This window comes from Siphateles boraxobius, unplaced genomic scaffold (assembly GCF_051911475.1).
Source record: "Siphateles boraxobius isolate OS27281-9 unplaced genomic scaffold, OSU_SipBor_1 18, whole genome shotgun sequence".
NCBI classification, from domain to species: domain Eukaryota; kingdom Metazoa; phylum Chordata; class Actinopteri; order Cypriniformes; family Leuciscidae; genus Siphateles; species Siphateles boraxobius.
Window position 1 is genome coordinate 4,334,478 of NW_027508788.1, and position 15,618 is coordinate 4,350,095.

General features: G+C 38.5%; 1 protein-coding gene across 1 annotated transcript in view; it reads right to left on the reverse strand.

Moving 5' to 3' along the window:
- nnt (nicotinamide nucleotide transhydrogenase) overlaps positions 1-15,618 on the reverse strand; it is a 44,118-nt gene that overhangs the window by 4,185 nt on the left and 24,315 nt on the right. Inside the window, exons 14-19 of the mRNA XM_077232936.1 lie at positions 14,777-14,972; positions 14,095-14,328; positions 11,497-11,657; positions 10,075-10,254; positions 8,277-8,436; positions 5,217-5,298 (exon numbers count right to left, since the gene is read on the reverse strand). Of these exons, the coding sequence (XP_077089051.1) occupies positions 5,217-5,298; positions 8,277-8,436; positions 10,075-10,254; positions 11,497-11,657; positions 14,095-14,328; positions 14,777-14,972 (1,013 nt within the window). The remainder of the gene's footprint in view (positions 1-5,216; positions 5,299-8,276; positions 8,437-10,074; positions 10,255-11,496; positions 11,658-14,094; positions 14,329-14,776; positions 14,973-15,618) is intronic.

The following is a 15,618-nucleotide window of genomic DNA, read 5'->3' on the forward strand; positions in this document are numbered from 1 at the left end:
CTATCACTGTTTCCAAAAGAAACAATATGGTCTTTATCCAAACAGCTTTGGACAGCACAGGTATGGTTAAGTAGTAAAAAAAAATAAACAAAAAAAGGATCAACCTCCAGACCCAAGAAATGTAGTTTTGGGAGATTTTTTTATATATATAACATATTATATAGAGATTGGCGTAACATCATTTAAAGGCAAGCATATTAAAATAAAATAAAAACATATTTAAACCATAAAGAGAAAACAATTAATTAATTACATAAAATTATTGAATATGTTAATGATATCTGTGTGGCTGTTTTTAATTATATTAAAAAAAAAAAGTAATAGACAACTATTAAAACAAAACAAGGAGGCTCGGAAAATAATATTTCTTAATTAATTAGATATTAAACAACCACATGGATCCCATTTAGGGCTGCAACAACTAATCGATAAAATCGATTATAATCGATTATGAAAATCGTTGTCAACGAATGTCATTATCGATTAGTTGGTCTGCTTACGTCACGGGGAGCGTTTACTGGTACGCACACACACGCAAGGTCTCTCTCCCTCAGGCGCTCTGCCGAGCGCGCGCGCTACACGGTTTGGAGCAGTCTCTTCTGTCTCGCATGCGCGCTCTTGCTTGCGCGCTCTAGATTTCGGGAGTTTGAACTAATTCGCGGGCATCAGGGAGCCGCAATCAATATGCGGGAGACTCCCGGGACTTCCGGGATGTCTGTATTTTGTCTCGAGCATCAGGTTGTGCAATCAGTTCGCTCGCAACGTAAGTGATGGATTAAAATAGCGCTACCGCAGAAATAGGTTAAATTAAAACGGTGTTTACAAAGTGAAGCATTAAATACAAAGGCAGTTAATAACAGCAGCAGTAAAATATTGTTTTTTAGTCACGGTACTCAGTGGTTTTCAGCGAATGCTTGTGCACTAATGCATAATTTCTCCTGTCCTTTACTCAAGCCTGTTAGCTTGCTGGGTAACGTTACCTCCATTCCGTTCTCTTTTTATAGCATTTGTCTACTAAGTTTTAATTGTTTTTCAAACGCGATCTACTGCGGCTCTACATTCACACAATTGTTTTCAGTCTTTCTATATTTATTTAATCAATTTATCCTTATATTATATTCTTTTATATATTATATATATAATATATATTATATTCTTTATCCTTATATTCCTTATATATAATTAATTTTAAATAAAAATTAAATGAATTATATATTTTAGATGTTTTTAGTTTGTTTTTAGTTCAGATATTCACATCTGAACAACATGTCTAAATGTTACAGCCATTTAATGTGTAAATTTGTTTTAACAAAAATTGTGTTAAAACATAATATGTTGGATATCATTTTTTTTAACAATAATTATGTTTGTCAACTTGCCATCAGCAATTATCATTAAAAACAATGCAAATATTGATATTAGTAAAACTCAATGTGTGGCTTTTGCACTTTTTAAAGTACACTTTTTCACATAAATACCCTGATTTACGGTTTTATTTAGTTATAATAAAAAAAAAAATCTAATTTAATTTCTATCCGATTAATCGAAAAAATAATCGTCCGATTAATCGATTATCAAAATAATCGTTAGTTGCAGCCCTAATCCCATTAAATAACTAAATAGTAGAATCATCACAAGGGTAATGATCGCAAGCATGAATGTGCATGTGTTTAACCAATTTACCTCACCAGTCACTAAAACTAGCTCACTTCACTTCTGACCTTATTCAAATTAACATGCCCAAGTTGTTTACTTTATAATTAGTCAATTTCCCGAGCATTCAGGCCAATTTGCACAACATATTTACACACTATTTGATCTCATATTAGTTTTATTTTACACTATTGTCAATTATTTCCTCATCGAAATTAAGCCAGCACTACCTCATTGCAGAAAATGCCCTAAGCCATTACTGAAAAAGTGGTCTTGTTCAGATGAAGGTGGCTATTTTTCCAACAAGATGTGCCGTGACCACTTGCAAAACAAAGACCACATCATTCTTGCAGTTGCTTTCCATCAAATCCGACATCTGTTCATCAGTTATCTTTAGTAAACTTATTTATCAAATAGGAAATGAGGAAAAAAGGTTCAATAATAAACCAAACAGAAATAAACTTTAGTGGACAGGCCTCAAAACTTTTGAGACATGGGGTTTGTCCATCAGCTCTGACGCTGGCTTACATAAGCTGCAGCTGCAGTGTGCGCGCAAAACAGTCTGGGCGGACAATGAGTCCAAGCTCAGCCATCCCATCCAAACCAGCACGATTGTCCTGCAATTCTCATCACCATCACGCTGTGTTTCACCACGCTGAACCAACACATGCTCTGGGCAGCAAGCTATCGCAGATATTTTCAAAGGAAATTTAGACCGCTGTGCTTTCCTGCCTAAATTTACGACTACTTTCAACCAAATCTTTCAAACTCTACACTGCAGCAAAAACAAATGTAATGATATTTATGGAGAGATGGACAGAAACATAATGGGAATGACAAGGAGACAGTCTACCCAAAGTCCTCTCAACAGGGCAACACCCATAGCCAATTATCCTGAAGTAAGCGAGGGGGAGAGCGGCGGGTGCGCTACCTAATCTGTCCACTATTTGGCCACCCATCTTCCCTTCTAATCAACTGCAAATGCTCTAATTGGCAGCAGCTGTTGGGCTCTCAGATCAAACAAATGAACGAAAATTACACAAGCTTCCGGTCTGCTTCTCTCCTCCACAATCACACAGTGCCCGCAGCTCTAGAGAGAGAGAAAACGGGAATCTAGCATTTGTGACAAACAGTCAAGTTGAAATTGTCAATTTGTTTCATTCAGATGACACCTTGTCAGATCTAATTTCCCATGAACTGCATTATTGGAAATGGTACTGAAGCTCATGATAAAATTGCAGGGAACAATAATCTGATGCAGGACGCAACAGTCTCCATAAACGGCAATGCACTTTTGAGCAAAACTGCACTGCTGACCACTATGTGACCATTACTTGATCTTTTAAGTGTACAAGATGGGTTGGCAGCACACCATGACATTCTGGTTAAAACGTGTTTGTGTGTGTGAGTCCCTTTGTTAAAACATTCTGAGGAAACCTTTAAGTCACAGATGATGCCATAATTGGCTCCTCTCACTGCCAAGAGTGTGGTGAAACCAGGCTAGTGCTGACAACCACTATCTAGTGGGAACAGGCCAACAAAAGCATTGACACCATCTAGTGAGAGACAAATAGAGAGAGGGCCACAGTGGTTAGCTGTAGCCATACAAAGAGTACATTCAAATCAGATGCCCATTTATAAAGTTTTGGCCACATCTCTAATTTGGCCTTTTTGCTGCTTTTATGGAGAGAAGAGAGAATAGAAGAACATGGGGACAGAAAAAAAAGAACGGTTTTGTGAAATGTAACAAGCCAGATCTTGAACTGGTGTTGTCCGTATGAGAACTACAGTTCAATATGCGTTACTATATTTTATACTACGGGGCTGTTGAATGCTTGGTTCTGCCTACAACAGCAAAAGAACCAAAACATGTACATATGAGCCAAACATGATCACCTTCCTCCACATGCTGCCAAAACAACGCCGATTCACCAAGGCATTGACTCCATGAAGGTGTCCTGTGGTATGTGACACCAAGACATTAGCAGCAAGTTTTGTAGGTTGTGGGGTGGAGACACTGTGCTTCAAACTTTTTGGTCCAGCACATCCCACAGATGCTCAATAGGATTGGTATTTCATCATCTCAAGGAAAAATCCAACTCGAAGCAGGTGTTGGTAGGTATAAATGAAGAGAATTTTGGCCTGCACTTCTGTACCTGAAGCTGAATGTCTTTCCCATGCATTGCATCAGTCATACCACAGCAGCTAAACACCCTATAGCTTTGCCTGCTACATTAGCCACGCCCCAAACTCACGCTATAGGTTGAGCTGGACACAGTAAACTTTATAAGGTTGAGCTGGAAAGTAATTGATGGATCTGAGCGGACCGAACTAAATACTTTGATGGAATGACATACTAACAATAGTGAATGGACAATAAACTGGGTTAAGAGAATTTACTTTAACATAAAAAAAAATTTAATTCACCTTCAAAAAACTAAAATGTAAATATAAATAGCAAACTTTCATTATAGTATGTGTGTGTCTTACTAGGCTCTTAAAATTGTGACTACCATTGAAAACAAAAGTAAAGCTAATGGATCTCTGTCCAGGTATTACAGACCAACTTGGTGGCGCTTAAGTGTGTCCGACCAAGGTTTGAATCTGTCTCGGGTCCCTCCCCCATCCCACTTCCCTTTCCACCAATCATGTCCTGTCACTTCTTTACAGTCCCATCTTAGAAAAAAGAAAAAAAAAACGTTGGTGAAACATCTCTAGGGTCAGGCTCAGTCTTTCCACGCCCTGCAACCTGAGAGGCATCATTGGGTCTGTGGAAAGTATTACGTAGCCCGCACCTATCGCTCTGCTCTTCACCAGCTCTTTCACAACACTGGGAGGCCTGGGGTACACGGTGCTCTCAGATCACAGGGCATTACACACACTGGAGAGGCAACAAAAGCCCCAGACAATAGAGCAACTGAATGACGATATTCAAAAGCACTCTTTGAAATGGAGGAGTCCGACATGCAGAGAGAAGGCTGCCGTTCAGAGGTTTACCAACTAGTAGTGACCTGCAACTAGTAGTGAGCCATTTAAACACTAATCCAGCCGTACTGACAAGACTCAGACCCCCTCAGAGACTAAAACTCACACACAATATTTTTGGCTTAACTTTGGACTTAAAGAGACCGGGTAGAAAAACATCCGACAGAAAGAACATTAATAGAACATAAAAGAACATTATTATATATTATAAACAATAATAATATAGTTATTTATTAATGGCTTTAAAATATTTTACGGATAACGTGAATTATGGATTAGAAGTAAAACAAAGTTTTAAAATAACACTTTAAAGTTCCTCTATGAAAAAAAGCCTGGGAGAGTGAGGAATTGGACAAAGGAGAGATTCCAAGTGTCATCCTAGTTCAATAATTCATTGGACATTATTTACTAATAAGGGGTGTCCAGCAACTATCACTGAGATCAATGGGAAATGTTAACGGATAGCTTTCTCCTGGTATCACAGATCTCGTGGTGCACACGTGGCTTAATCATGGTGTCAAATCACAGTTAAACAGTTAAGATTTAAAAACGACTGAAGATGCTTGAATGTTTCTTACCTGACTTTCTTGCCCTGCTCAGACAGTGACTTGACAAGATCAGCAATAGGATACTGAGCTTTCGCTGCACACAGACCATAACCTGAAGTAAAATACACACCAATTAAATACGGAACACACCCAAACATGCATGCAAAACAAAAAAAAAACATCTGCTACTATTATTTGAAGCCTAGGAGACTCCCACTGGAAAACTAATGAACTCTGCATGATCCCTACAAATCATTTTTATACTTTTAGTAATCAAACCTCATCTTTCACAATATGTCATGTGAATTGATTTTGGCTAAATAAATAATCCCAATTTATAAACAAAAGGAAAAATCTGTTTTGAAAGCAAAGCAAGCAAGCAACCTGCTCCAACTCATTTACAATTCAAAGATAAAGTAATTAAAATTTGAATGATCTGCAGGATTATAAACAAACAGAAAAGAGAAAATTGCTTCATGTTGAAATGCATCTTTGATGAATCTACAGCACCAGAATTCATAATATTTCACAAGTGTTTATTTGTACACCTTTTGTGCACTTTGAAAGCAGCACAGAATAAGATTAACTGGGATCAGAAAGAGTAATGTGCATTATGCAACAATTTAAAAAGACTTCTCAATCTTTCATCAATAAACAATGTAGCACTACGGTGAGGAAAAGGAATATAAATTCCACACGTCAGTCAGTTTTAAGCCTTCTGATAGGCTAGTTACAACAACATTCAAATCCTCCCATTTAAACAAGCATGTCACTGTGCATGTTGACTAACTCTCCTCACTCCTAATGATTTTTTGCAGGTTTTTTTTTTTTTTTAATGAAAGACATTTCACCCTGGGAAAACAGCCATGGCTGGCAAACTTCAAGCTTAAACAGAAAAGTCTTAAATGTTTTCACAGCTTTCAATCACCAAAAGTGACTGACTACTTAAATTATACAAAAATGTGGAAATGGAAACAAGGCCATTGCTTACTCAGTGTAAGGACTGAGCAGTGAAGGAAACCCCACTCAAAATATACCAAAAAAAAGGACAACGCAATGACGGCTGATGGATGGATTTAGCGGTCAATGAGGGGAGAAAACTTAAGTGGGTTCAATTATATGTTTTTTAGAAATCAAGGGCTCAATAATAAGGATGGTCTGATCGGCCAGGGCCAGTGTAAGAAGTGTAGTGTAGCTACCATATTTTAACATTTGGGAAGGGCTGCACAATACTGTAAAAAACTGACATTGCAATATTTAGTTTTTCTGCGATATATATAGCGATATGTAAACCATTTCACCAGATGACTTGAATAGTTCTATTTGGAAAGAATTAATCATTAAAGGATGATTGGGGTGATTTTGTAGGGAGTGAATCTGCATAGAAAATAAATCGACAAATTACAAGCATAAATAAATTCAATAAAACAAAGATGAAATAAACAGTGCTTTGTTTTTCAGGCAAGTCTACCAGAACAGGTACAGAAATGAAATAATCAAATGTAAAATAACACTGCATAGTCTTCAATGTATAAATGAAATATATTTCATCTTGGTTAAAGCTACAAAAATGATTTTTACTTTGTATTTTGTTAATTGATTAACGTTAATGACAGACAGCAGCAGGAATATATTAGGCTGCTGTCACTAAGACCGAGCCCACGGATCCAATATAAGGATAACAATCCATTTTCTCCCTCCATTTACGTTCACGTAAGCCATGAGCGACTGTTTAGGCGGATACTCACAGAGACGGGCATTTTGACATAATTTTGCGTGCATGTGTCTTTTCAAGCACAAATAGACATGGAAGACAACGGAATTTGGTGTTCCCTTGGTGTCAATGATGCTCTGTGTGCGCACGTCTTCTTGCTCTCAAGTAGTTTAAAATCACTTGACATGACCTAAAACACATGCAAGTGATAAACTTTCGCTCTACAATGGTTAAACTATACAATTCATCTGAGAATGCATTTTGAACTGTGGTGCCTGGTCCGTCCACGATCCCTATACTTGACATCCCACATACTGCGAGATGACCATTGTGGATGTGTGCACATCGCGATGTCGATGCCAAAACGATATCTAGTGAGGCCCTAATTGGCATCTTTACATTGTTTCTAATTCCAGGGTTTTAAAAGTCAAGTTAACATTATCTAGCCGGCCAGAATGACTTTTAATGGTCTTCACGGTGGCCAGGCCTGTGTTGTCCATGAGCACAGGGCTCTCTCAGACATCTTGGCAGTGGCTTAACAAGCAATGGTCAAGAGGGGAACATTTGGATGCCTCAGAGCCTGTTGGAGGGCCATTTGTTTTAAATAAAAGGGGCCGTCTCTGTTGTGCTTGGCCCTGCAGTCTTGTTTACTCTGGACTGCACCGATTATTATCATTTCTTCTTTTCTTTCGGTTCATATTCCCACATCTAATCGCTGGTCTTTTCCACTGTCCTGTCGCCTCCAAGGTCTTGATGTTCTCGACCTGCTGTCAGACGATAAAACAGTCTGTTGCGAAGAAAAAAGCAGCGTGAGTTGCTGCCGTTGCTGGAGGCCATTACGGAGGCCCCTGCTAAGGAAACAGCCACAGAAATATATTCACTTGAGATATACGAGTCCAACAAAATTATTTGCCAACTGAACTTGTATCAAAGGAAAACAGTTAAAGTTCATCTGACACATCTTGCTTGATCAGTCAGTTCTAGCTGGGCAAAAGAAACGTGCCATAAGAGATAAACCTGACATCACCCACCACAGCTCAGCTCACACGAACAAAGCCAAAGGAGGCCAACCACGCCGTTCCACAACACACACCATAGAGTCGAACCCAAATAGACTGATAAAAAATGGGCCCCAAAAAAACATGTGAGAATTCAAAACCACCTCAAAACATGTCCCAGCATGCCTCAGGGCGCTCTCTAGGGGGTTTATCCCGCACAGGAGGGGTGAGAAAATTACCAGTGATGTAATGGCGGTGAACCAAGGTTGCTTTAACAGACATAACATAAAGATCGTTTGAAGTCATTGACAGGACAATGCAGATCTAGTGTAAACCAAGGAGATTCAGATGTGCAAGGCTACAAAGGGTCTCCATTACCTGGAACAATGATGATGTTATGAGCCTCCTTGATCATCTCCACTGTCTGATCCACGTTGACCTCCGTGTGAGTACCTATGATCTCCATGGGCTTGCCAGTGCCAGTGGATGAGGTGCCATAACCACCCAGAATAACGTTTGCCAGGGAGCGGTTCATGGCCTAGAGAGGAAAAGACACCCAGAGATTGGAAATCAGATTGCAGAGTATGAAGTCCGCTTCTCAGCGGGAAAAGAAAGAAAGATTGTGTCAAGGATATATATGCCTGTCCATATGACATTTAGACATTATTAACAGGATATTAAGCGTGCCAGATAGCCAAAATGACTCAAGAGGAATTTGCATGTGAGAGAAGAATAAAAGCTGGTACGTACAAAATAATACCATCCGTTCATCCCAAAAGAAAACCATGGTGTTGAACTCCCAAATCCCAGAGTTGTACAAGCCATGAGAGTCATTACAAAGATATACCCAGTCTTTGTGACCAAGATCTTTAGACTCGCACACATGTGTTTTATAACCTAATATTAATTAGGTTTTCCACAAATGATTTAACATGACCTTTTAACACTGTTAAGTCTGTGTGATTAATTTATTTGCTGATCAGGTCCAAGTTGAATATTACAATTAGAAAAAAACTAAAATCAAGTAAACAAATCTAAAGCAAAAGTTGTCATTATGTCTTATTGAAATTGTTAAGTTTTTCACTTTGATAACAAAGGCATCTGGGTTCCAATCTGACCTAAAATAATATTATACATTTTAAATACATTATACATTGATGTTTAATATTGAGGTCGGTGAGGTTCTTTCACATTAAAGGGATAATTCACCCAAAAATGAAATTGTGTCCAAAATTTTGTCATTTACTCACCCTCATGTTGTTCCAAATCTGTAAGTTTCTTTGTTCTGTTGAACACAAAATATTATATTTTAAAGAATGTTGGTAATCAATGTTGACGGTAGCCATTGACTTCCATAGTAGTAAAAAAAAAAAACACTATGGAAGTCAATGGCTACCATCAACTGTCTGGTTACCGACATCTTTTAAAATATCTTCTTTTGTGTTCAACAGAGGAAAGAAACCCACAGGTTTAGAACAACTTAATGAGTAAATAATGACAAAACTTTTATGTTGGGGTTAATTATCCCTTTAAGCAAGGATGCATTACATTGATCAAAAGTGACAGCAAATGAATTTATATTGTTACTAAAGTTAAATATTAAATAAACACATTTTAACAGGATTCTTTTGAATAGAATGCAAAAAAAAAGAGCATATCAGTTTCCACATTTCCAAATTTAAGCATTTAACTGTTTTCAAAATAACAGTAACAATAATAAATGTTACTTGAGCACAAAATCATCATATTAGAATGATATCTGAAGGATCATGTGACGTGCTGAAAATTCAGCTGTGTCACAGGAATTAAAAACTTTTATCAAATAAATGCAGCCATGAGACTTTAAAAAAAGAAAGAGAAGAATTCTTACCTACCCCAATAATATATATATATATATATATATGCGTGTGTGTGTGTGTGTGTGTGTGTGTGTGTGTGTGTGTGTGTACACATTTAAAATAATAAATAACTGTAATAAATCTATACATATTTAAACATTTATATACAAATATTTTGTATTTTAAATACTTTGTGGCAATTTTTTCTCCAGCCCACAAGCTGTCACTTTCCATGAATGAAAACAACCACAATGTCCATTCAGACAATCACATTAAGCCACAAACTACTTCATTAAAGAGGTGTGAACAAAATCAAACATGGAGTGAACTGAACTTACCACACACATGATGTAGGACAGGATGGCTCCAGAAGAGCCAATGAGGGCACCCACAATGGTCAGTAAGTTGTTGTTGAGCAGGAATCCTTCAGCGCACAGGGCCCAGCCAGAATAGCTGTTTAGCACAGTGATCACCACAGGCATGTCTGCCCCTCCGATGGCGGCTGTCAGGGTCAGGCCCTACAAAGAAAAAGAAAAGAGGGGTCAGGGAGAGGAAAAAGGGTGGAGATCAAAGGTTACATTGATGACAAGTGAGCAAAGCACAACAGTAACTCGATTCCATCTTTAAACAAAAAGGAAGTCCACCAAAAGAAAAACCACAAGCCCGAGGTATGAGCATTGTACACGCGATTCGTTTCTATAAAATAAGTCTGTTCATTTACACACTGGGTGATGATGCAAATAGGAAATACGATCTAGATCACGCCAGAGCAAAGCATTTCACACAGATTTGGTTGCAATGGGCTTCAATTAAGGCGTGAGGTGTTTTGTCAAAACACAGTATTAATTTCTCTCATCCATGATATCGACCTGTATTATCAAACAATGTACTTTCCTCAGGGAACAGACTTGAACAAAGCCAGCTACCACACATCATGTAAAAAAATACATTCAAACAAGCAAAAAGATGGAGACTTGAAGAATATCGCTGTAAAAAGAGCCAGACGCCATACTGCAGGTGATTGATTCTCTTTACAGAGGTAAAAGGAACTGTATAAAAATGTCAGCTTCCTAATTATTGACAAATGATGAAAGCCTCATGATGCCAATGTTTACGGAGACTCGAAATTTCATCATTGTGGTTTAATTGTATCTGTCATAATATGGTTGTGTGCTCTTATGGACTTTATAAAACAAATAAAACTAAAGCCAAAGGGAGATGGGTTTCATGAGCTGAGGGCTTTACGATGGCCCGCCGTTCTGAAGCGCTGAACATAAGTTGTATATACCGTACTCACTCAAAATCTTAATCTCTACATCCTCATACCATGACTAACCAAATGAGCAATTTTATAAATGACTGTCCCTACTTAAGCCAGCAGAAGGCCAATATATTGGCCGATTGATCAGGTTATATTTGGGCATTTTAACAGACTGATTTTCAGAATTCCCCCTCGAGTCTTCCAAAGCCGACAGTCTTGTCAATGGACAGCATATTTTCTGTTGTTTAGTGAATTTAGAGTAAATACTGTTTGATTACGCACTTTAAATGTTGTGTACATTTTACTGGCTACCATTAAATAAAAGAATAAAGAAACAAATGACACCATATATATATATATATATATATATATATACAAAAATAAAACAAAAACCAAACATCCACATCTGAACTGCCTCACAACACTCAAGAAATCATATTATAATTTCTTATAAAAGACAACCTGGCAGACAGATTTTAGAAAGCTGTGAATCCCTTACCATGACGGCAGAGAGTGCAGACACAGAGCCCAGGCAGGTCAGTCCAGTGGTGTAGCTGGGATCAAGAATGTAGGGGATCATGCCGCCCACACTGGCAGCCATGAGGGTGGCATTCAGCGCATGACGACCAGGAAGCATAAGGGGAGCTGAGTTCAGAAGACCTGAACGAGGAGGAGGTGAAGTGAGAAGAGCAAAACAATTTGAGTCTAAGTAAAAAGTGGGTTAGACGATGGACTCGACGTGCTGTTTGGGAAAGTGATGAGTGAAAGGAAATTAGGAGGAGAAGTTCTTGGAAACGAGAAGCTTGTTTGAGCTGAGCTTTAAACAAAGGTACACAACTGCATGTCATGTTGTTAAGTGCACTTTAAGCATCTGCTAGCGCTCTGTAAACTATAATAATACGTGCGAGACATATCATCAGCGCAAGATAAAGTATGTGAATGGAGGAAAAACTCAGTAGGAGCCGAATAAATTACACTTACCGAATTACCAAATCAGTTACACACGTAACAAGTTAGCAATACAATTGGATTGGGCGATTATGAACAGCATTCTACCCCCCCTTTTACACTGAAAGAAAAACTCACAAGGATAAAAATGAGACTTCAAATCGATTTTATCAGTGCAAGCCTGTAGGCTTCAGAGTGGTGGAGGAATGGGAAAGCTTCTGAATATAATGCGTCCCAGCTTTGAGGGACAAGTGGAAAATGACCGGGGGGGCGGAGGGACTAATTAGTGCCAAATTTTGAGAGGTTCCGCCTGGCCAAGCTTTAAACATGAGGCATGTGCGGCACCGGTGGGATGGTGAGTTAACAAACAAAGCCGCACCAGAAAATAAGGGCTTAGAAATTCTGTTTTATTTTTATTAATCGTGCTGTCATGGGTCTATGTAGTTTAGGGCGATAATCAAATCACAAAGGCTCTGATTTAATTAAGCAGCATGTTTAAGAGTGAAGCGTGGCACTGTATATGTGAGCGTAGTAAATTATGCTACACATAAATTATGCTACACACAAACACATTTGAGTTTGAGTCGCTTATAATGTGCATTTGGGAAGGTACTTGTAATGAGAATCGCTTATAAACAGAATGTTTACTACATTATTTATTTGACTTTCTATTTATAATAAAAAATATATATATATTATTTTTGTTACTGGGAACAGTACAGAAAAGAAACGTGCCACCCACAAGTGAAAAATCAGTCAAGATCTATTTTTGTGTTCCACAGAAGAAAGTCATTCAGGTTTTGAAGGACATGAGGGCAACTGAATTATGAAAAAAATTGGTCACTTTTGGGTGAACTATCCCTTTAAAGGGTCATGAAACCCTAAACCAAATTTTCTGAGATTGTAACAGAGATATGTGTGTTGAACACCACTGAAGACAATGTTAGCATCTGTTAGATTTAATAGTAGGGTGAAAATGGTTAAATTTTAGTTTCTTTCCGCTATTTTCGTCTCCCGGGTTTAATATCTTCAGCACAGGCTGTGACGTGGCAGAGCACTGTCTAGTGCGTTGATGACTCATCGGTCTTTCATAATTATTAATGAGACTGAGTTTTCATTATCCTATGAGAAGACACTGTCTCTTAATTATTCATCACACCACGTGGATCTTTCCAATGACAGACATGTCAAACTGTGATATCGCGTAGTAGAGGAGAGAGACAATCATGGGACGCAAGTTTATATTTTCGTGGTGCAAAAGTCAAAGTGGGTTGAATATATTTCCCCGCGATGCTGCCAGGGCTAGACTCTGGCTCTGGGCGGTTGGTTGGCCATCAACCACGGACACATCTAATCTGTACGTGTGCCGCAAACATTTTACCCGAGAGAGCTTTGAGAACTGGAGAATGGTGGACTTCGGCCTTGTTCACGACCAATGCAAGTTACGTCTTGCGAGTAATCCGTTACCAAGTCCCGAGGACTTTTCTATCCCTTCAGAGGTATGTGGGTGTCTAAAATGTAACCCTGATCGTTTTACTTGCCTTTTGTTAAATAAACACTCGTTATTAAAATTTGAAATATTTCGATAATACCTCAATTGTATGCTTAATTCGTGTAATTAAATATATGTCATTGGGGTTCAGGGGGCGTGTAGATCTATAGGCTATGCACGGAACTTTTTTTTTTAAGCGGAAAATTAATTATTTAATTTTAAATATATGCATTTATAGTGTGTATATAAACAACTATATTTTATAATGACAATACAATTAGACATGTACATTAATATGTTTTAAATGGAATTACGATTACTGTAGGCTATGTAGCACGGCATTCAGTTACTTTTGAAAGGACAATAATAAAGTGTCAGTGTATTTCATTAGACTTTAACTTTGCCAGCTATAAAAAAATCTAGCATTTCCTCACGTTTACCACTGATTTTTAGTGACATTCGATATGCATGGGCCACTGGCTGATGACAGTTCCCCCCTCTCCCCTGCCGTGCCACACCCACTCCCTCCCTTCTTCTCACAGCCATCCACGCCCATTTAAGTTGCATTTTTCAAAAAATATTGTGAGCTAGACTTGAGCTGAAAGAGGGGAGTTTCATGACCCTTTAAGTGTTATCATCAAACCAAACAAGCAGGACCTTGAAGTTTGCCGTAAGCCACCAGAGATCCACTGAACGTGACTCCTCCAATGTAGGTCCCCAGGTAGGCCACAATCTTGGTGAAGTTGGCTGCAGGGTCAGTTGCAAAGTGGGGGTACTCCACCATGTACTCGGCCACGCAGGTGAGCACGGCCGCCAGACCCACCAGACTGTGGAAAGCGGCCACGAGCTGCGGCAGGTCCGAGATCTGGATCTTCTTAGCGATGGTCAAACCTGTAAAGGTGGAGCAAACAAGAAAGGGGAATTCAGGCCTGCTGGTAAGCGGGTCACATCCAATGAAGTGGTGTGTGTGTTGATGTGAATCTGGAGTGCAGGTTGGGGGAAGGGTGTGTAGAGGGCATGATTTGGGCGGGCTGAGACCTCAGGAAGGAAGCATCTGGAATCAAGCAGACTTATGGTTTGAGCTGGGGCTGGTCGGGACGGTTTAAACTACGTTCCAGCAGGTTTCCAGGAATAATTAGCAATTTAGATTAGACATGACTGGCTACAAAGAATGATACCGCGCTGTGTGACTCACATGACCTGATGACCATTACCTGGGGTTGCGAGAAAAAAAAAAAAAAATCACAAGGCCACTTCCAATTTACTTACACACACTAGGTTCAAAGGCTGCTGACTAAAGAAGAAATGCACACAGACACAAGCACACACACGTACTCACCAGCAGTGCCACCCACCGCCATGGCCGCACTCATTTGAGCCATGAGCTCAGGGGAAGGTTTCAACGCTCCGAAAGTAGCAGCAATGCCACCGGCCACTCCGATCATGCCCAGGGCGTTACCGAGACGGGCTGTGGATTGTTTAGACAGACCCGCCAGAGCCCCCACGCAGCACAAGCCGGAGCCCAAGTACATCATCTGCACACAAGAAGGTTCACAGGAAGTGAGGATACATATCCTCAAGAATCCATTTCTCTTTTGCATTACTACAACACAACTAACATGTTGTTAATCATATTTCTATTTAGTTTTAATTTTCACTTAGTTCCCAAAACAACATTTCTAAATCTTTTAAATTTCATTTAAGTTTTCATCTAATATTTACATTATGTAATTTTAGCTTTATTTCAATTGAAATAATTTTTAATAGTTTGAACATTTTATGCAACTTTGATAAGCTGGTCACTAGATTGTGTACCCTTCCTTCAACCATTGTTATTTTAGTACTATTTATATACTATTATAGTAATTATAAATATACTGAATTAGCTTTTATTTTTATAGCATCAAATTTTCATTTAAGTTTTAGCAATTTCTTGAGCTTTTGTCATCTTTTTAAAAAAATTATTTTATTTCAGTTTTACTTTTTAGAACTCAAACGAAAATCAGATATGTTGCCAACTAACTAGAATATGTTAAAGTTTAAGTTTTTCCATCTAATCATTTTACTTTAACTTTTTCAATTGACAAGTTATGTATAATAGTTTGAGTTTTAGTTAACAACGATGCCTTCAACACAGATGTTTTCATATTTTATCTTCTGCCATGTTGAAAAGTGCAAGTC